The 22332-nt window shown below is 40.6% G+C and overlaps 1 protein-coding gene across 1 annotated transcript; it reads right to left on the reverse strand.

Annotated features, from left to right (window-relative positions):
- Window positions 1-6937: 6937 nt before the first annotated feature.
- On the reverse strand, window positions 6938-21439 carry mier2 (mesoderm induction early response 1, family member 2). The gene is made up of 12 exons (XM_080032368.1): window positions 21410-21439; window positions 19951-20119; window positions 18235-18348; window positions 18001-18112; window positions 17217-17296; window positions 15363-15432; window positions 15054-15202; window positions 13015-13096; window positions 11534-11628; window positions 11263-11393; window positions 10749-10900; window positions 6938-9252 (listed from the first exon to the last, which is right to left on the reverse strand). The coding sequence occupies exons 2-12, from the start codon at window positions 19975-19977 to the stop codon at window positions 8747-8749; spliced, it is 1518 nt and encodes a 505-aa protein (XP_079888494.1). The 5' UTR covers window positions 19978-20119; window positions 21410-21439; the 3' UTR covers window positions 6938-8746.
- Between the last annotated feature and the right edge of the window lie 893 nt (window positions 21440-22332).

Below are 22332 nucleotides of genomic sequence, written 5' to 3' on the forward strand. Positions count from 1 at the left end.
AGTTTTATTAATTTACAGTTCATTAGTTAGTTTAGGGGTGGAAGTGTGAGCCAGTCCATCAGAGAAGAAGTTTTTGGTTTTGCATTCATAGTTGGAGATGGAGACGGTCAGACTGCTGCGAGCAGGGTCTGGTGTATGTTCCACACTGTGTCATTCAGTTATTCTGTCCTGTATGAAATGTGCCCAACTTTTCCCTGTTGCCTGAATTATGGAATAGTAAAAGTTGCACCCCAAGAGGTGTCTCACATGGCTATACTTTGCATGTATTCTCCTTCAGCAAACAAATTTGCGTAATTAGCGGCGTAGCTCCTAATCAGCAAGAGAAACCTGGCCTGGAGAACAGGAGGCCAGATGAGATAGCAGGACAGTTGCAATTTTTTTTAATTTTTTTTTTATTTAACCTTTATTTACCCAGGCAAGCAAATTAAGAACAACATTCTTATTTTCAAGTGCAGCCTGAAGGGGAAGAGGGAGGGGAGTGCTAAAAGTGAAAACAAGGTTATATACTGTATATATTACACTTTTACAAAAATATATAAAATACACTTTAAAAAATTCAATATAATACAATACAATAAATTAAACAGTTAATCAATAGGGTATGACAGGAAGGGCAACTAGCAGGTGCAGGAGTCAACTAAGATTTCTTGCAGGTTTTGTTTGAAGACAGAGAGAGGTGAAGACAGAAAGTTTAAGGGTGTTTTGAAGGGTGTACCAGTCAAAGGCTGCAGCGAACCGGAAGGCACTGCGTCCAAAGACAGTGCGGACTTTGGGGATGGAGAGGTTAATGAATGCACTGGACCTTAGATTGCGGGCAGGGTGGGAGAGGTGTAGAAGAGAAGAGAGGTAGAGAGGTGTTATGCCGAGAATGGTTTTATAGATGAGCAGAAACCAGTGATGGAGCCGTCTGGTGTGAAGGGAAGTCCAGTCTACCAGGTTGTAGAGGTCGCAGTGGTGAGTGGTGAATGGAGCCCCTGTAGCAAAGCGGATGGCAGAATGGTGGAGTGGGTCCAATTTGCTGAGAGTGGAGTGAGATGCAATTCTGTAGATGGTGTCACCGTAATCAAAAATGGGCAGGATGGTAATTTTGACGAGTGTGTGTTTGGCTGCATGAGTGAAGGAGGCCTTATTGCGGTAAAGGAAGCTCAGACGAGCTTTGACTTTAGATTGAAGGTGCTTGATGTGGGTGGTGAATGAGAGGGATGAATCCAGCCAGAGGCCAAGGTATTTGTAACAAGATACAAATTCGAGCTCAGAGCCGACGCAATTACGTCACACGAGTATACTACTATCCAGGCATATACACAATCCAGCTTCTTTTAATGTCTACTTGTGCTTGATTCCTTGGAACATCTTCTCATCTGTTTATGCCATTTAGTTGTATACTTCATAAAAAAAATGAAGGAACATTACAGATAACTGCTATGTTTGAGCTCTTTGGTGGTTGGGAGGCCGTATCATGATTTAGCGACGATTCTAGACATCTTGCACAAAGAGACCAATTATTATACCCCCCCTCCCCCCTGAAGACATAAAATATGTAGAAGGTGAGATCACATTTCTTGTAACCTATGCACATGCACTGTTTTTCTTCACTACGTCATTGATGTTATAGAATTGGAGAGGTGGATAATTGCACCTTTGTCTATGTGTAAGTATAGTGATGAAGAGCAAAATCAGAGGAGGCAGTAAACCAGGATGGTCCTTTCTGAATATAGTCTGCATCTGACAAACGAACACACACACACACACACACACACACACACACACACACACACACACACACACACACACACACACACACACACACACACACACACACACACACACACACACACACACACTCACACGCACACACACACACACACACACACACACACACACACACACACACACACACACACACACATTTGGTGGTCTTTGTTAGCTAAAAGGGAAGTGCTTAACATTTGTCAACGAAATGAGAAAGAAAAATAGTAACAGAGTCAACTATGATAGCTTTTATTGAAATATACCAAGAACATATTACTATGCAGGTAAGACCATTTGTGAAGTTATACCATCACAATGAATAACTTGGCTTCTTCATGTGGACTGAAGCTGGAGTCCGTTCAAAAAGGAACCATCATCCTTTACCAATACGATGGAGGTCCCTTCATGACAACAGAACACAGTACATTCTGAAAGCAATCATCATCACATCATTTACATTCACTAATTTATTTTATATTAAGTCATTTAGGGACGATACATCACAGAGTCTTTCTGACCTGACTGAAATCAGCTTGTTACAATAAGGAACAACCAGAAGGTGGCAGATAAATCTCGGTTTTTAATGTATTCCATGAACTGAAGTTACACTGCAAAGTCCACAGGCCAGACGTTACGTTTACATGTGTGAGGGATAAGTGATCTTCATTTACCAAAATGTTTCATGCCAAGCAATAGTTCCTATGACATAAGCTGTTGGTTCTCACCTGCTAGAACCCACAGAGGTGAACTGACTCATCCTTCTCTTGCCAGTGTGTGAGCTATCATAGATTTGATAGACTCCAGATGCTGTGGCCACTTCATCTGCATCACATCAAAGTGGTTTAAAAAAATAAAGAAAATAAATACAAGTTTGAAATTTGCTAGTTAAAGATGTATCAGATAATTATTTTCACATATTACTGAAGAGCATGTTTACCATACACAACAAATGTGCTTTTAAGACTGTAGACTGTTTAGAGTTAGTGATGAAGCTGATGAAGCTGTGCTGCTGCCCGACACTAGTAAAACTGCACTGCTGAACTGCAGCATGAGGCCAGTGGAGGGCACTATGTAGCAGAGCAGAGGGAGAAAAAGCAAAGGGGAAGGTGGTGGAATAGACAGTAACTGAGTGAGAGAGAGATACTATTTTCTTCACAACTTGATTCTGTATCTATGTTTTGTTATATTTGTCTTTTCCTAAACTTTATATCAATATGTGTCCCTTGCTCTCTAATGTAGGTAGAGCCAATGTTGAAACCACATGCAATACACTTGACTTGGTTAGCAGGACTCCTACCTTAAATGACACTTAGGTCTGATGTGAAGATAAAGTGCATTCCACACTGCCAAATTCAGGCATTTGAGGCCCTATCTCACTGGGATGAGGCTGGTTGGAGACAGGTTTGAGACATAACATTATGATATAATGTACAAATTGGCGACAACTGTCACTTGCAGTTCAAATAAAATATGAACAATTTATATTGTCAACAACTTGCAGTAAGTTACAGCCTGACGTTCTTCTTGGAGATAAGCATTCAGGAGAAGGAGACAAATCCAAAAGATGATCCTCTTCTTTGCCTGTTAGCATAATATAATATCAAATGTAATGGTTCTGAAAACACACACACACACACACACACACACACACACACACACACACACACACACACACACACACACACACACACACACACACACACACACACACACTCTCTCTCTCTCTCACCTGCCACCCCTGGCAACCCTGTAGTTCCACTTACTCCAGATACTGAGGTAGAGGAAGTAAAGATTGACTGTGTATCGGGTGAACGGACTGAGGGCGCATGGGCCTCTGAGAACAACCGTCCGCTTTGTTCTCCGATAATCTATACGCAGCAGGTGTTTAAGGTGCTCATCTAGATACTGTCTGGGCCTTAAGACTTAAAGTAACACAGAGAGAATTACCTTCAACATGAATGAATTGGCAAGTGTGAGTTCAGACACAAAACGAACCCTTCTACCTTTTGCTGTAGGCCAGCCGAGAGGAACGTACTTGACATTTCCCCACATTTGTACTTGACTGTAGACACGTTCAAAAGGATACCTCTTCTCTGTGTTCAATAATCTGTGACCTTTGGAAATGGACTCCATCCTGAAATAACATTGTTGAATACACAACAGAAATTTTTGGCAGCATTTCAAACCAGTAGCCCGATGTCTCTCTTTTTCTTTTAGAATACATCAATAATAAAGCTAAAATAAAATCAACTGACTACTCCATTGTCGTGCAGTAGTTACACTGCTGCTTTCAAGGAGGAACTAAACAACCTTGTGGTCACAAGGTTTAGGAAAACTACAGGAAGAGGAAGTGAGTACCTTAATAGTTTCATCTGTTGTGTAGGGCCCTTTGGTAAGACATTTAACTCCAAAATGCTGCACTGTAGCTGATCAGTGGTCAACAGTGGACGACTATACTTGGCAGCTCCCACTGGTTAAAAAGGTACACAGTAATAACACGAAGTAGGTGGGTCCATGCAAAACTAAGCACATTACCATCTATGCTGTTACTATTTGCCTACTATAGCCATCACTCTTCTTGCATGCTCACTGCGCACACAGATCCAAGTTCTCCTTAAGACAGATGTCGGCCTGCCGCTAACTGTTTCTGCAAAATAACAATACATCTGCATCTATATAGGCTAACAGTGGGGTGAAAAAGATAGCATCATTTGTCCAAGGATAAGTTGACTCTGGAACACCTATTTATGTCTAAATAAAGGCTGAAGAGAGCACTCTGGCTCCTGTTGCGCAATACCTGTTTCATGTGCAAACAAGGAGCTTTATCACCATCTTGAAAAAACATAAAGCCCAGGGTCAACCAACGTCTTCCTTTAGAAAATAGGTCTTACGCATTAGCCTCTCAAGTATACAGACAGTGTTAGCAGCAGAGTTTCAGTGGCACATCACTGATGTCTTTAAATGTGCCTGACACAAGATATAATAAATAGAAGTTTACATCAGCGTTGCTCTGTAATTTGAAAACAAAATTGTGTTAGCTGAGTGGAATGATGGACTGTTTGGAAGCGGTCAGGTCTCTGAGAGATGACTGTTTGCATGAGGACAAACATAGGTTGAGTTAAGATGGATTCTAGGTTCTTTGGACCTTGAACTATTAATGTAAAAGGGTTCTTTCTGTACCGGGAAAATGGTGGTCAGTGTGGATGTGGTTAACATAAACTGGTGAGAGAAGTAATTCCTCAAATAACCAGTCGAATGTAATCTACGTTCATTGCTGTCCATCTCAGTCGATGTGATGCTTTGCAGAGAGGTCGACTACCTTGCGTCTGTCAGAGGTTCAGTGGAGCAATAGCGCCACCTTCTGGACTTTGGTAAACATCTTGATGAAGAGTAAGTGGTGAGTGCATTGAGTCCCAATAATGACATCGAATGTGAGATTCTATAAGTAGGGGAGAGTGGCCTAAGTTGTGCATTTTGGAAGTTGTGCCACCCCTTGTTTCTAGAAAACCGTGGAAGAAATTGGAAATGTGACCACATATTTAAGAAGAGCCATCCATTTGACTCATCCTGTAAAGAAGGGAGACACAAGGAATAAGATATAAGCACATTTAAGCTCAAAAAACTGTGTTTTGCCTTTCAAAGTAAAATTTCCATGATCAAGGTTTTTTGATTATTGTGTCTGAACAATTATAGACAAGTTTGAAAACATTTGACACGTTTTAGTGCTTTGGTATGCTACATTTTGAGTCTATACAGTTAGCACGATGTCAGCCCTAAATTGCTGCATCATGCTTATTATCCAAATTTCTGGGATTGGGGTGATTTGTGCCTAAGGGCCTGGGTGAGTTATAAGTAAGTAAGTAAGTAAGTAAGTAAGTAAGTAAGTAAGTAAGTAAGTAAGTAAGTAAGTAAGTAAGTAAGTAAGTAAGTAAGTAAGTAAGTAAAATGTATTTATAAAAGCACATTTATGACAGTTTGCACTGTCCAAAGTGCTGTACATAGTGCATTCAGTAGGTAAACAATGAAGGTAAAATAACAATAACCAAAATAAAAGACGTAAAGCCCATACATCCACATAAACACATATATTAGTGCAGAGGTAAGATAGTTAATGTGGAGGAAACACCAGGGTGTACATATGGGTTTTGAGCCTTGATTTAAAGGCAGAAATGTAGGGGGGAATCACATTTGTCAGGTGGCAGTTGGTTCCACAAGCACAGAGCAACTAGTGCAAAGTACATTTCTGAGAGTTGTGCCAGTGGCATGGCTGTATACGCTGGTCACCAAAAGAAAGTGATTGTCTACAGTAGCTCAGAAGAGAGTGACATCTCAATTCCACTTAACGACACCACTGATGAGAGTTCAGATGGCCAGAAAGATGATGATGGTGACTTTGTCATTGTGAGCTTTGCAGGTAAAACCATTAGATCTGCTAGGCCTTGTTTAAGAAAATTGTCCTTCAATCTTTGTCAACTATTTACTTTATTTACTTTAAATACACCTTAAATAAGTGAATGTCTAATGGATTTGTCTTGCATTACAGTTTATGAGATATATATCAATGGCACAATTCACCCCATGGTATTCTCTCCAACCGCACAACTTACACCACACCGGGGGCAAGTTGTGCATCAAGACAACTTTTTTTCCGAAAGCTATATTTCTTCAACAGTTTATTCCAGATCCAAAGTTTTTATTGCCAGGGATGCACAACACCCTGAAATATATGTACATATTTGAGTTGGAGACTTTACTGTCAAGGCCTTACTTTAAAGTCACTTTGAGTGAAAAGTTGCACAACTTAGGCCACTCTCCCCTAGCACTTAATAAATCATCAAAAACAATATTGAAATTATTACATGTGTAATCTGTGCAGATGCTTTCAAAATAATTTTAAGATTATTTGTTGTCGTTTTTTGCTTTATTAGATAGATTTTGGAGAGACAGAGATGAAATGGGGCAAAGAGGGAAGGACATGCAGAGAACCGACCACGCACCCGAACCAAGTCTGCTGTGATGGGGACTGAGTCTTTAGGGTAACGCTCACCACACCACGAGCGCCCCCTCAAATATTAATAATTTATTTAAGCTTATTTTAGCTTTTACTATATTTAATTATCTAATGTATAAGAAAGAAATATATTTCACCCATGTTCATTTCAATGATTTCTTTTTCGTATTTTATTTGACAAAATATAATAATTACAAACACAACAGAAGCAAAACAAGATATAAATTGCTCAACATAAAAGTAAAACATAAGAGCGTTTACAACAGGCAGTGGTTCGGTGCCTTTTCCTGCTTACATGGTTTTGTGCTGAACTCCTGCTCATGTATACAGTCAAAGACAAAACATTTATCTGAAACAGGCTTGGCTTTTAAACAAAGATCACAGAGAGGGCACCCACATGTACAGACAGTAATACGAAGAAGGACAGATGAAAGAATGCGGGGATAGATCATTTCCCTCCCTGCTACTTTTCTTTAACCTCTTGAGAGACAGTGTGACCGAAATATACTGATGTGCTGAACAAAAATACCACATATGTATTTATGAATAAATAGACGAATCAATACATGGTTTTTTGAAATGACTAAAAATTTATGACTTTAAAAAAAAAAGAGACATCTTAAAGCACATGTACTCTGCTTCCATTGTCTTAAATAATCAAATAATATTTACTGTAACCAGTTTAACTAAGCTCTGTCCATCTACATGCATTTATCGGTCTTTTGAGAATACATTAACCACATTTTCTCAACCCTGAACTGTTTTTGTAGGTTTAAACTATGACATTATTTCTGAACTTCCTTGTTGGCTAAGAAAGTACATAAGATAGACCCTGGGAATACAACATCTCTTATGCTGTTCTTATTGGAGATTTGCCCTCTATAACTAAATACTAGTAATGTTAATGCATATACACATGTGAGATGTTTCAGAATATGTATGGCAGAGTTGACAGTTTGAAATTGTCCCACTCCAAAAACACTATACTGTACACACTTGCTCACAATGTTAACTGATTGGACATCAGCAGAAGGTGCAAAAACTATTACATTTCATAAATTCATGATCTTTGGACTCCAACATCTATCATTTGATAAGTTTTTTATTTTTCACACCAACACGCTGTGCCTCAACGAATCCGATTAACCTCCAATAGCGTAATCACTTTTTGCTTGGAGACAATACAAATTTGCAGAACCTGAGAAACTGTGTTTTTAGCATTCACTAACCAATGTGTACATGTGCATTTTGACATTGAAATTGGGAAGTCTTCGAATGAAGAACATGGCCAGAAAATTTCACAAAAATAAAAATAAAAAATAAAAAACAGCGGAAATATTGTGCTCCTTTTCTTCTGACCATGTGAAAGAACTGAACGTTAGCAAATGTTACTTTGTTCATTTCTGATCTCAGATGGCTGCAGTGAGCAATATACAGAACATATGAGAAGAGATCCCGTTGATTGGATCTTGCTGGAAGGAGTTGAGAGAAATCTGAGCTGCGGTTACACTAATCTATCCTCATAAATAAGAAAATAAAGGAACAGTGGTTTACGTCGTTGTCAGTAAAAATTGATTTGTTTTGAGGAAAGAAAAAATGTTAAATGTTAAAATGTTAACGAGTGCTTTCACAAGTATGTATGAGTTATAATCAATCCATAGCAGTACGCTGCAGGTTGTGGTTATTCTCTGTTAATGAACATAGTCAACACCTGAATGTAGTGATTAACATTCGGCATTCCACAATGGACAGAGGGTTCAAGTGTTTCAGATTAAAAAAAGGGTTCATACAGACGAGTAACCCCCCCCCCCTCCTCCTCCTCTCCCCAACACAGTTAGTAGGTCCATCAAAAATAAGGTCTAAGCACTTTTTGTCCTGGTTTCTCCAAATCTGGTGTAAATACCGACACAGATAAGAGATCTCGACACATGGGGCAAACCATGAAGAGTACCACTCAGTTTTGATACCCCCCCCCTCCCCTCCTCATGGTGTGAGAGAGCGGGGGTGCTGGATGGGAGGAGACGGGTGCAGCAGGCTTCCAAACACCTGGAAGTGTGATGGGAGCAGAGCGGAGGAGGAGGAGGGAGGAGAGGCAGACGGAGACAGGCTAAATCCCAGCTGCAGCCCATAGGGGGAGCCAGCCCCAACACCTCCTGTAGCAGTAGTACCACAGTCCAGGCCCTCGGAAAGAAAAGGTCCCCCGCCGCCGACACGCGTGTGTAGCTGGTAGAACGAGCAGGAGCCAGAGACGCGGTGGTGGTTGTCGTGGTGGCAGGACGGAGGGCTCCCATTGGCCCACAGCAAGCTCAGGGGGGAGGGCTGGGACTGGAGACCCACTGGAGCAACTGAGGGACAACAACCAATGCCTGAGCCAGGATCAGGCAGGTGGTCCATGGGCAGCAGAGAGAAGGGACAGCCAAACAGCTGCTGAGGGCATCCTCCTTCACCACCACACAAGTCTTCTGACAGCCCCATCACCAGCTCACCATCTGGACACATAGAGAGAGGAGTTCATTGGAAGACGGATCAACAACAGATTATGGCACCGGGTGTTTTTCCTCTTTAATTATGGAGAGTAACTAACAGACACTTAAGTGGCTCTTAATTTAGCATAATTAAGGGGGATTCTATCATTACTTTTTTCACATAAAGTTTCGCGAGTTGTCAAAAAAGTGGAAAATGTATCTGCCTTATTGGTCAGTATAACAGCAGTATACAATTTGAAATGTTTTATATTTGTTGATTTGCATTGTGAAATCCTATAGGGCTGCACTGTGTTTGTTTGTAAGCTGTCAATATGCACCACAGCTAACACAAAAAAAATGATTAACTTAGAATGTTAAATTGAAATGGAGTATGATTAATTTGAAACTATTTTTACAGGTTAGTGGTTTCAACAGTCAGATTTCATTTTTATATGACAAAAGTTATACTTTAAGTAGGTGTGACGGTAAATATCAAAGGCTCTTAACTGAAACCTAAACATACAAAGTGAATAAACCAAGGCCTGAATTAAATCTGAAATGACTAAATATAACTGGCATCATCTGTGCGTCATAAGTGGCATTTAGAGAATAACCAGAGGAGGCTTTATGGCTGGATACAACAGCCCTGTGACGTTTGGCTCGAATTAGAGTTGAATTATCTACCACAGACAAAGTAATGACATTTTCTTCCAATCACCAGATTATTCATAGTCTTTTTATAATTGTCTTTGTATAAATGTCTATTTCTAGTTCTCTCTGCTTGCCTTGTTTACCTGCAGGCCCAGCCTGCTTTCTGTGGCCTGTCTGGACCCAGTTCATGGCTTTAAGAGAAAGCGGGGAGTTCGTCTGCGCCGGGGACGGCCCTCCTCCTCTGGAGAACCATGGCAATGCATGCACATACATACAGATACAGTCATGCACACACAATCACAAGACACACCAAAAGAAACAAAATAGTCGGGAAAACAAAGGATGTGAGACATTAAAAACGATTCAGAACACAATAATGAATATGTGACGTCAAAATAAAAGGCGAGCCATGTAACCAAAATGAGATGTTCATAAGAAAAGTAAATTAAATTCTGAGAACTGCCTGTAAAACATAATGGATGACAGAATATTATGTGTTTTGAAAAAATTGGTCTAACATGGTATGTCAATGATATATGCAGAAAGATGGGTAGAGAAACAAAGCTCCTTCTACGTATTGCCAGAGTTATTGGACACCATAGACCCACTGTGTTTGGAATTGTTTTACCATGTGCTCTATAACCAGCTCGGTTTAAAGCGTTGTTTAAATGAATGGACATTTTCTAAGAACTTTACTTGAGGTTCTGTCTTATTGTAAACATGGAATCATGCGAGGACTTTATAGCGGTGTAACCCTTGCTTGCACTATTATGGTGATCATCTACAAGAGTGAAAAACGTACTCTACTATGGCAACAGTTTCCAGAGTAAGGGCCACCAAATCAGATGCTTGAAAGATTGAACTTTTACCTGGTTTGTCCAGGTCCAGACTGGACTGTGGAGGTAATGGGGACTCCAGCTGTCTATTGCCCATGGAGCTGTGAGACAACAAGCCTGAGGAATTGTTGCTTCCTTCGAGCTCCCCAACCTCCCCAACCTCCCCTTCCTGCTCTCCATCTTCCCTGCAACACACAAAACAACCTCTGTTAGCGTGGATGGCACTAGTTCAAGTTATAAAGACACATAATCACATTAAAACAAGCAAAAATGCTTTGTTATTAGGCTCGGATTTCGAATCGGTTTTCTACAGAGCTTTATATTGCCGAATTAAATCTATCTCTGAGATTTTTGCTGCTCCCCCAAAGCCTTTTAGGTGAAACGAAACTTGCTTTTGTGCTCGAAAAATGTAAACAGGAGCTATGTTTAAGTCAACAGTAGTTCCACTTGTATTTTACACCTGATGTAACCTGCAGATTGACGTTCCTGTTTGCACACAATCTTTGTTTTGTATTTCTGTATCCATTTATCCCACGCATGTACTCACATGTTCCCTGATTGCAGGTTGAACCTCCTGCGGCTGAGCCTGGTGGTCTGCTGGGTAAAGTACTCGTGACGGTCAGACTTCTTCCACATGTAGTAATACTCCACACACTCCCCAACCGAGCGCGTCCGTACCTGAGCAAGAGGAAAAACGTAAGCTTTTTTTTTAGCTTTGAGTGACAAAAAGGGGTCCCATCAAATACATCTTATGAGTACAGTAGACATACCTTAAAAAAAATTACTTTTCAATTTAAGAACTTCTCCTGCGCACTCACCTTATTAGCTTGAATGAGATGGAAGTTTTTCCCGTAAACTCGATAGCCGTGCTCAAAGTTCCTACATTCCTCCTCACTCCAGGCACACAGCTCTTCTAAAAAAATTAAGAAAAAACGGTAAACACAATTGGTATGTTCTTCGTACTACACATCCATTTTAATTGACAATAATGTATGATTGTCATTTAAATTACAAATACAATGCAATCCAATCTCAGCTGTAGATCTTGACAAAGAAGGCGTTTGTAGTTCCTCTAAAGATCCGGTTTTTGACCTGTGTTTTCAGTTGAATGCGGATGCTGCAGAAAAAGCAAAGCAGGATGTGGCAAAAGGTAGGAGTATGGCCGGGACTTTGTGACCTATTAGTGGCTGTTTTCTTTCCACTGCATTCCAAACTACAGCAAAGCTATTAGACTTCACCCCACTGCTGATTATGAGGTCACAAGGTCACATCAGTGAACTGTCAACAGCCGCTGTTGCATTGAAAGGATATCAGAAACAGTCATGTTGTGCAGTATCCTCCAGCAGAAATGCTTTCATATGACTAATATATGGGTTTTTTTTTCCACACGTGGGAGCACTGTGTTCTGTAAAGTTTATTGAACTCAACGTTTAACTTCACGCTCCCACACCGTGAAAGGTCTGTGTCGTTGGCCTGCGACTGCAAATTTAGTTCATTGAGTTTCTGAAACACATCATTTCATGAGGAACTTATCTTTAAACTTGTGAGCAAGTACATTCTCTTCTTTTTCCAAGAAGATTGTTATCTCATCCTAGAGATAGAAATTTAATTGCTCAACTCAGGACTCAGCTGGCTGGATGTGAATAACTCTTGTTATATCAAACAGTTTGACCATTGACTGCACTTAGGGAGAAACAAACTTGATGAGCACTTGAAGTCCCCCCCAAAGGTCTTTAAATTCTAGACCACCCTTGATTAAAAAAATGTAAACTAAAATTAATAAAAAAGTATTCATCCTGCATGTCATTCACAAATCTGAAATTAAAAAATAATAATAATAAAAAGCCACCTTTCTGGGAATGAGTGAGTCTACAACAAATACTAAGTTATGTAGTTCCTTTCTGAATACAAAACAAGGGCATGATGTGTGCCATGCCTGGGATGTGTATTCTCCAAGTGGCATCCCAAATATTTTGGCTTCAAGCTAATATTGTGAGGGACACAAAATGTATTTTCAGTACTTTCACTTGCAAATCAAAGAGTAAAGGTTTTTAACATTGCTATATAGAGTCCAGCGGGGATACATGTGTTCTAAAGCAGTGAGTTAAGCAATTCTAAATATTAGTGGGAAATGTACGGAAATGAAACATTTTGCCAAAGGAAATATAAATACATAAAACCATTTTATAAGTAGAGAAATATGTTTCAGTCATTGTCACACTCAATGATTATGAGTGGATTATAAGTAGGTGTATCAGCAGCTTGGAAAAAAACTGTAGGACCACAGGAAGGTTCTTACCACTAAACACTTTCACATTGAAGCATAATCGTCTCAGAGCCTCTTCTGCATTGAAGTTGCATTTCACTAGTTCATACAGTGCCTGAGAATGGAGAGAAAGGGAGGAGGATAAGTGTATAACTGTAACAAAAAGAAACACAATGGCTCTAAAACCTGATGTCTGCTTGAGTGAAATACAGTCGTAGTCCTGCTCAATCAATGACACAGAATGAGCCCTGATAGGGACTGACCAAACCATGATCCACTATCTAATGCATTATTATCTAACTAACTTACCCCTATCTCACGCTTTCGCCAAGCAGCACAACTTAATATGAAGTGTTGAGTTCTACTTCAGATACTAGCAGAACACCATCTATTCAGAGTCATCTTTATTGGTGTAGTATTGGTACACATACAAGAAATGTGCCCTCTAGTTTTAGGAAATGTACATTGAAAGCAATGAAAACCCAATCTCTCAATTTTCCTAAAGCTAACTAACCCAGCTCTAAAACCACAGCGAAGCCTCAACACCTTAATGTGCTCAGTTGGGACACTGAGTCCTTTGCTTTATCACTACATTCAGCAGCACAGCTGATATATCAGTGATTCTTGAGAACCAGGACAAAAGGCTGTCTTCCATATGTAGTTATCTTTAAAAATAAAAATATTTAAAATTGTAGATGTTATTAGGGATTAAGAATAGAATGTCTGAAGCACAAGTATCCCCTTAAATTAAATTTTATCATTATTATGTCAAATATATGACACTTGTTATCTTCTCACGATGTCCAAAACAGTGTGTCCACAGAGAGGGTTTCAATCTTTCATATGCATTAAAACCTATAAAAATGTACTTTAATGACTAAAAGGTGCTTTTTTCCCATCAAAAGCAACACTAAATAATCTCTCATATCAATACAAGCAGTTTTTCTTCAACACATTCATGTTTTATATGGTTTCAAAGTGGTGGGACACTTTTTGTTGCCACCGTCAGACAATCCATTAAAATGTAAGAAAATCAGCCAAAATAAGGGGCAGCTGTCACTATGAAGTACCTCTTGTCACATTCTACCTCTGCAGAGTACATTAGAGTCAGACAGGCTCTGATAAGTGTTGTAGTTTTAGAATATTTTACATTCCAAATCTTGAAAGTCCTGCGTCACAACTATGATACGTCAACACCGACTTACTATATGTGAAGAAGTTATTTCAAATGTTTTGATCATTTTGTTTTCCTGAAGTAGTCCATACTAGCACCTATCCTCAACAGAAAAAACAAATGGCTACTAGAAAAACTCCATTTGTTCTGTTTAAGAAACGTTAAATATGTCAACACCGTCAGATGTCAAAAAAAAAAATTTCATATACATTTTGAAAATATTTTTTGTGGCCTCTGTCAATCTTGGTGAATATTTGTGATCACTATACATCTCATGGGTCTAGGATAAATTGAGGGAAAATGAATTTGTGTTTTTGGTGTCTGACGGTGTTGACACAAAATAAGGAATGGAAAGATAAAATGCCCATTTTGATAAAAAGGACAATGTTGTGTCAAAGCTTAGCTCAGTAGCTTAGTATATGTTGGATACATACATGTTATTTAATTTGCCTAAACATAGGGTTTGTATTTTTTCAACATTGCACCCTGTTTTGTCCCACTTCTCAAGAATCACTGATATACTTAACAGTGCACACTGTAACTTCGGTTGTGTCAGAAAAGTGAACATTTTCTCAACACTGAATAAACAAACTTACTTAAATTAGATCCCTGGAACACAGTTTGAAGTTAAAAAGTAATATGTTGTTGTTTACAGCAGCAGGGCCCACAATTTTGCTGTACACACATATTCTAGTCTTACATTTGGTTCTATGTTACTCAAAATATTTGGTTTTGATTTATGATGATAGAATTATTCAACACGAAGAATTAAAAATATTAAGAAAATATGTTTTGTAAACTTACGGCAAGCTTTGCAAGTGTAAACATTAACTGCATATGCACCTTTAACATAGGTTAAAAAAGTGACTTCTGGGACAGAATGTAAAAGTTACTGTACCTGTTCATTGTCCCGGACAGTTACACCTTTGGGTTGTGTGCATGCCGCCCCCTTCTGGCTACGCGGTCTCTGTGCATACTGCAAAAACTCCTCCACTTCCTGCACAGGCAGAGCACCTGGCCTCCATAGTAACTGGTCCTCACTGTAGGCTAGAGGAACAGAGAGAGGGTGAGAGAATGAGGTGACTTGCAGTAGAAAGATCGGAGGAAGAAGATGCTGGGATTGGAAATGGAAAGGTGAGGAGGAAGAGGAAACTAATCAAGAGAATACATACATAGCCTCCAAACTTGGACATTTTCAGTTACTCACTTGTCTCATGGTAGGTATATGGATTGACTGGTGGGATTTTTGCCTGGTACATGGAGCCAACCATGATCTCCTGTGAAGGAGACCAAAGAAACAGTCTGTATAACACTCAGAAATGTGTCCTACTTGATCACAAAAGGCAGCAATGATATATTCAAGTATGTGCTGTGTGGTAAGGTTCTGCGAGAAGACCTGACCACTTGAAAATACAAGTACCTGACAACAACCTGACAACAACCAAGTTAGGGCCGAAGTACTAAGCTACTTTGGTATCAGAACTGGTCAGAATGTACTCGCAGTTATATTTTTTGTAGTGGCGGGCCGTTATCGGCGTTAACGTGCTGCGTTAACGCCAGACTCTTATCGGCGATAAAAAAAATATCGCCGTTAATCTCTTATTCCACCTCCTGTTCGGCTCAGGGGAGATGGTTCCCTCCAGGGCCGATGGCTGTTCGCCGTAGGGGTGAACCCCCTTCCGTGTGTTCTCTGGTCGGGTAATAATAGCCGGGGGCCGTTGTTGACACTTGAGGAGCCTTTATTGCAGGAGCGAAGCTTCTCTCACACACCCGCCGCTCTCTCTCTCCATCACTTGCCCACGACACAATCGGGCATTGGAACGCAGGGTGGGTGTGTGTGGCCACCGGTCGCCACGTGACTATAAGTTTCCAAGTTTTAAACACTTCTATCTCTTCAACTTCAACGTCAACGTCACCGTACCCGAATCCTAAATATCCCCATAGCAGACGCTATACATTATTTCATCGGGGGGAAAACTATGTTTTGCGCCACAGTTCAGTTTAGACTCGGCCGTAATGCTGCTGCACACACACACACAGACACAGACACAGGCACACACACACGCTGCATGTCAGAGACGAGGGGCGCTACCAAAAAGACGAGAGGAGCGGTTGGAGCAGTTGGAGCGTTTAGAGACACATGCGCGCACATTTATTTACATAAAATCGCAATCGCAGTCATTTGTGCAGTTATGTAAAATGTTTCACTAAGGAAAATGACAGAAAAAGTAACGCACAGTGACTTTGATGAGTAACTTTAATCTGATTACTGGTTTGGAGATAGTAACGCGTTAGATTACTCGTTACTGAAAAAAGAGGTCCTATGCCGGTAACGCGTTACTAAGTAACATCTTGTTGAACATTATTTATTTTCATCACCAATTATCATAGTAGAACAGCTTCCTCAAGCAGTTTGTGATGCATGTTGGAAACAGGAGATGAGCCCCTGGTCTGATGCGCCACCTGGCTTGAGAAACACGTTCTCAAAGACTTACTTTGAGTCATTATTTAGGGAGCACACACATATTATGAATTAATTCAAATGAGCCATTTTAATCTAGATTAATCTAGATTAATTCCAAAATTCAATGAGATTAATATAGATTAAAAAAATTAATCTATGCCCACCTCTAATTTTTTGTGTGGCCTGCATGAATAAAAACATTAGTAAATGCTGCATTTTTGAAGGCCCAATCAAAACCAATTTATTCGTGGCTTTGAGGGTTATGTTTAAAATCAGGTCCTCGGTTTTAGAGTTTATTTTGAGTTTGGGTTTCAATTGGTCAAACAAAGTGGTTGCAGGAATTTCATATTGTATGTTTTGACATTTTTCTCTGAAGCTGCCAAGACCTCCATTGCTCATTGACTCAAATGTAAGAACCGCTAGCGATCTTTTAGTAGAAACATGCGTGGTGCTATTTTAACCCCATAAAGAACAGCAAATGGCAACATGTTGCACAACACGATTTATATGTCTTAATTAAACAAAGACAAAGTAAACATTTGTCCGTTGGAGAAATGTCCAGTGATCATGCGGTGTGTGTCATTGTGTGTGGCCTACCTTGTGCTCTTCATTGGAGGGACCAGAGGCTTCATCTGAGTCCTCGTCTGATGAGCTGACTGATGTGTCTTTGTCCCCACCTGTGAGACAACATCAGAGAGGGGATCTGTTCAAAAGACTGTACACAGAACTTCACGTCAAAAAGATTTCCTCAAAGCTCTTGATGCCATCGTGAAGTATTCTTTCTTCTGACAACTTCTTTCAATAAACATTCCAGAAACGTGTTAGTTTTTTTTAAGTTTATCGTTTACTACAGTAAGACCAACCAAAGACAGCATCAGGTGACACTGACAGCGATAGAGGCAGGGTGGACATAACAACAACAACAAAAATCCAATACATCTGACTCGGTATAAAGTACAATTCAAGATAAAGCAGCCAACAGAAAAGGGGAAACTAATCGTAGAGGAACACCGATCTTCCTACTTTTTAACTGTGTCTCGATACTAAAGCAACCTGCCTGCCATATATTCAGCTTCCATGACACTTTGTGGCCTCGGCAGCACCAATACTGTCACTCGGTTCAAATAGAATCACTACCATGGATGGGCCGTTTGAATATATTTGAACTCCTTCAGAAATGTCTCAGTGTCCCTGACATTATTCAGTGATATGGAGAGAGAGACACACATGAAGCAGCACATGCTGTCACAAAAGAAGGGCCCATAACTAATAATAACACAGAAATAAACTAATTTAAATTTATGAAGCTCCATTCTATGATCTGGCTGGGAGAACTGGGATCACCTGAAATGTCGTATAGTCATGTTTGAGTGAATGTTACCTTGAAGGCAGCGGAGCAGTTCTGAGGTGTTTGAAGTGACTGAGGGGGTGAGATCATCAGCTGATGATTCTTCTCCCTCCTCCCCAGGGAAGAGATCCTCAGTTATCTGATCCTGCACATTCCGAATAAATAAGCAAAAGAACAGCATGGTTTAGCAAAGAAGACAAAAAAAAAACACAATACACTAATAATATTTTCAGAAGTGCCCTCCCAGCCTTTGAGGTTTTATCTGACCTTGTCCAGTGTCATGTCTGGCAGGCTGGCGGCCATGTGACAGGTCTCCTTCTCTGGATCTGACACTGTGTAGCCGTACAGAGCCAGCAGCTCCTCCAAAGGAAGCTCACTGGCCTACAAACAGAGGGAGACAGCGACAGGTGGAGGGAGATGTAAGAGTTACTTCCAGGTATACTTCAAAGTTACTTCTTCTATCCACCTCTCTGTTCCAAGATCTCAAAGACACTCTTGGTATTTTTTTCACATTTGCCGAATTATCTCCTCAGCTCCACAATTCAATAAGCAAACGCTATCTAGATATTTTTGCATTGTAAAAACCAGTCCGGGGCAGTCAGATTTGAAGCAGATGTGAAAATCAAAAGCGGTGTTTTTTTCTGAGCTTTGTTTTCAGGGGAAGCTTCAAGCACCTTGAATGTGATTTTTAGCCAGGATTAAAAGGACGCCATCTTTCATTGTTTCTCAATGTTGTGAAAATGGGCATAGGTCGGCGCTTGAAGCGAATCTACAATCTTTCTGTTCGCTGCTGCTGCTGATTAGACAATATGTTATTTGCACATTACTCCTGAAGGACAGAATTGACGCCCGTTTTTGTGTGTGCCTTACTATAGGCTTTGATGCAGAGCTTTCTGACTGTAAAGGATGCACCATTGGGTGGTGTTAAAATACATACTGTAAATGGAGGTTCCTCTATGCAATTTCCACAAGACAGGTTGCACAAAAAATATGCCATATGCATGTTTAGAGCTCTAAATCTGTTTGTATTCAACAAAATGGCTCTGAAATCAGTAAAACGTAGGCTGTGTCTTGATTCAGGGGTTGCGGTCTTGGAACCGGCCTCGTAGGCTGCATTTGAAGACCGATTGCGTCATAGCGGCGCGCAAAGGCTGTCCCATTTGCAAGGCTCCTTGCAAGGCTCCTCATATGCGGTCGTGAAATGCAGCCTTCGTTTCACGGTTTTGAAGCAGTTTTGAAGGCTGCATCAGATGTATCCTTCGTGGCCCAACATATCCCATGATTCATTGCGTTTTTTTCAGAGATTGCATAAAATAAAATAAAAAATAACAAAACAGCAACGTGTTGCTCCATCTTCTTAACTTTTATCTTCCTTTCTTTTTTTCTTGTACTTTTTTTTCTTTTCGTCTGGTAGGCAACTTCTTTTTCTTTTTTCCTCCATTGACAGGGCTGTCTCCGTTGGCAGCAATCAGGGTTGCTAGGCAGCACAGGAGTGGCGAGTCGTCACGCAAGGTAACGGCTTGTTACGTAAACCGGAAATGCTCGTAAACCGAGACCTGCGGAGACCGTCTCGTTTAACAAGGCTCGTTGGCCTTAAAACCGGCCTTAAAATCGGCCTTCATAGGCTATAGCCTTCATAGACCGCGAGACTGCGTCCAACCAAGTGCGTGGTCTCTGAATCAAGACACAGCCAAAGTGATGAATGATGTTGGTCCTCTGACTGACTTATTAAATGTAAATCCCAACTTAATACATATTTGAATACAACTTCAATAACACTATTGCTAACTATCAAAGTCATTAATTTAGCTATTTAAGTTAAATCATTAAATTCCAATAGTAGGAATAAGAAAACAGTGGAAATGTAAGCTACGGGATAAGGAATGCAGCTTTTAAGTTCACATGATCAAAAAAAAAAAAGACATGGCGGCTTTCATGCAACATCTAACTAACATATACAGACATGTCTGAGCTTGACCGTACAGTGTGGGACTGCGTTGCCATCTTCATGGGGCAAAAGTTATCCTCAAACTCCTCTAAGGTCACTTAAGACTTCTGCTTCTCTTGCTGAGGGCCTTCATCACTGTATCGCATCCACTCTCATCCACTACGCCACAACCTGCACACTGAACTTCCGGAGCTTTTCACCCACCTGCAGACACACACAAACACACACAAACACAGGGCATTATTTGTACAGACCTTCATGTAAAATCATGTAAAACAGCGTGGGGGGAGGGGGTGCATCACAATGTGGCAGCACATTCCTGCTTGCATTGGTGGCGCATGTGCACACATCATACACGAAGAACAACATGGGGGATCAAACAGTGGCTGATCCTTGCTCATCCCATTACAGGTCAGCTGACTCTTTTGACTTTTAAAGCGCTTTTTAATGCATAAGAACCACTGTAGGGATACAAGTATCATCCAAAGGATAATACTCTGCAATATCCAACTGTAACTTGACTATAATAAGAAACGTTCAAGTCCCTTTTTCTTAAAGAAAATCAGATAACCCTTCACAGAATCATAACTGATGCGGGTTAGAAGTACAAAGATAACAGTTGTTATTTTTAAGTATGAAGGGACAACTCTTAGTTTTTACTGTGTCAACATGTTTTCCAATATGGGCTTTGCTTTTTGAGCTAAAATACAGTAGGCTATGACTTTGAGAAGGACACGCAAGTTGAGGCCACATCAGAGTTTGCCGAAGAAGTTAACAAACTTCTGGTAGCCTAGTGGTAGCTACAGGGCAGGCTATAAGGGTGTTAACAATCCCACCCTAGTTCACACACTCCATGAGTTAGTAGCCTATAGGCCTATACTTTTTCAGGACACCACTTCTAGTCAGATAAGTTGTAAAAGTGCATTGAAACCTAAATATTCCTATGGCGTGCCTCTCCCAGCCCATCGGGCGCTGTCTGTCTGACCAGGGGCGCTTTCCTGTGACTTGGTGCTGAACGTCTCTTCCTCTCTCTGGCTCACTGCGAGTGGCACAAGAAGGAAATAAACTAGCCTAGTTCTCAATATTACCGAAAGAGACGGCCGGAGTTTACAGCCGCCGAGTCGTGACATCTCTTCCAACTTTTTATTTTCACCCAATCCACTTCGTCGCCGGGGCGCACCTGAAATAGTTCAGCACCACCGAGTTAAACCCCGCCGGGCTCCTATTGTTTCTACAGCTTTACTATCAAGGCAGAGGGAATGGCTCTTTAAAGCCAAGAACGCGGAGCGAGCGAGGCGGTACGCCGGAGAGGTTCTCCATTTCTTCCTCCGCTTTTCCGGATAGAAATGCCCCCACAGCTCGCTTTCACCCGGCGTTCGGCCGCCGGTGAAACCATCGACAGTCACGTTTACCGAACGCGCTGACAAAGGTCCGAAATTCGGTCCAGTTTCTCTATCATTTGGCTCATTACATTCCTCGTTTTCGCTCACTTACCTCCGCCATTCCGTTTCTGCGCGAGCTGGCTATTGCCCGGATGTTGTAGGTCTGCTCTTCTGTTCAGCAGCTCCGTTTATTGCCGCAACGATTCAGCAACAGCGACTGTGCTACAGTTAGGTGCAGAGTTGTGTTGTATGTCATGTCTCTTTCGAAGTAAATTTGATTTTTTGTGTCTCTCTTGAAAGCCAGCATTTGAGAATTTCCTCTTTGTTTGTGATAAGTTCCCTCCCACTTTCTGTATCAATTCTAAAACTCAGCTCATAGCGTAGTGCAAAACATTGCTATATTTTAAAAGCTAGGCTACTTCTAAATGACTTTAAATAGACTAAAATTCACGTAAAATATATTCCTTGGTGATTTAGCCTACTATATTTTACAGGCTATCCCATTTTTAAAGGCTATATGCTTAGTCCTTTAAACCCATGATGCCCCCTTGTTTATTCAACAGGTTGACACAGCCTAGTCCACACTCCACACTATGTAAGTTAAACTTAAATGTCATCTCTAGACCAGGAACATGTCTAATGTCGCATAGGGACTATTAGGCTCGTGCAGAACATGTGAATAAGGGAGGGGACATGGCATGGTCAGAGCAGATAAAGATGTAAAGCTCTGACGTCTGATGACTGCCTCTCTGTCTGGAGAGGCAGAGTTGACCACACGTGAAATTATTCAACCACACCATACACACCAGTTCATATGATAATGATTCAGTGCATTCCTGCCCATACAGTATATCAGCCTGGCCTATAGACTACAACAACTAACTGTTGATATCAGTCTGGATATTCAAGTGAACAGATACACAATCTGATGTTAAAAAGAGAAAAACAAAAAGTGGAAAAAAGCACAAATTATGTTCTGCTGTAAATAGCATGGATATGATGATCTTGTCTTCTTTATGACAACTTGCAAATGTT

The sequence above is a fragment of the Ammodytes marinus genome, assembly GCF_949987685.1.
Source record: "Ammodytes marinus genome assembly, chromosome: 8".
Taxonomy (NCBI): Eukaryota; Metazoa; Chordata; class Actinopteri; order Uranoscopiformes; family Ammodytidae; genus Ammodytes; species Ammodytes marinus.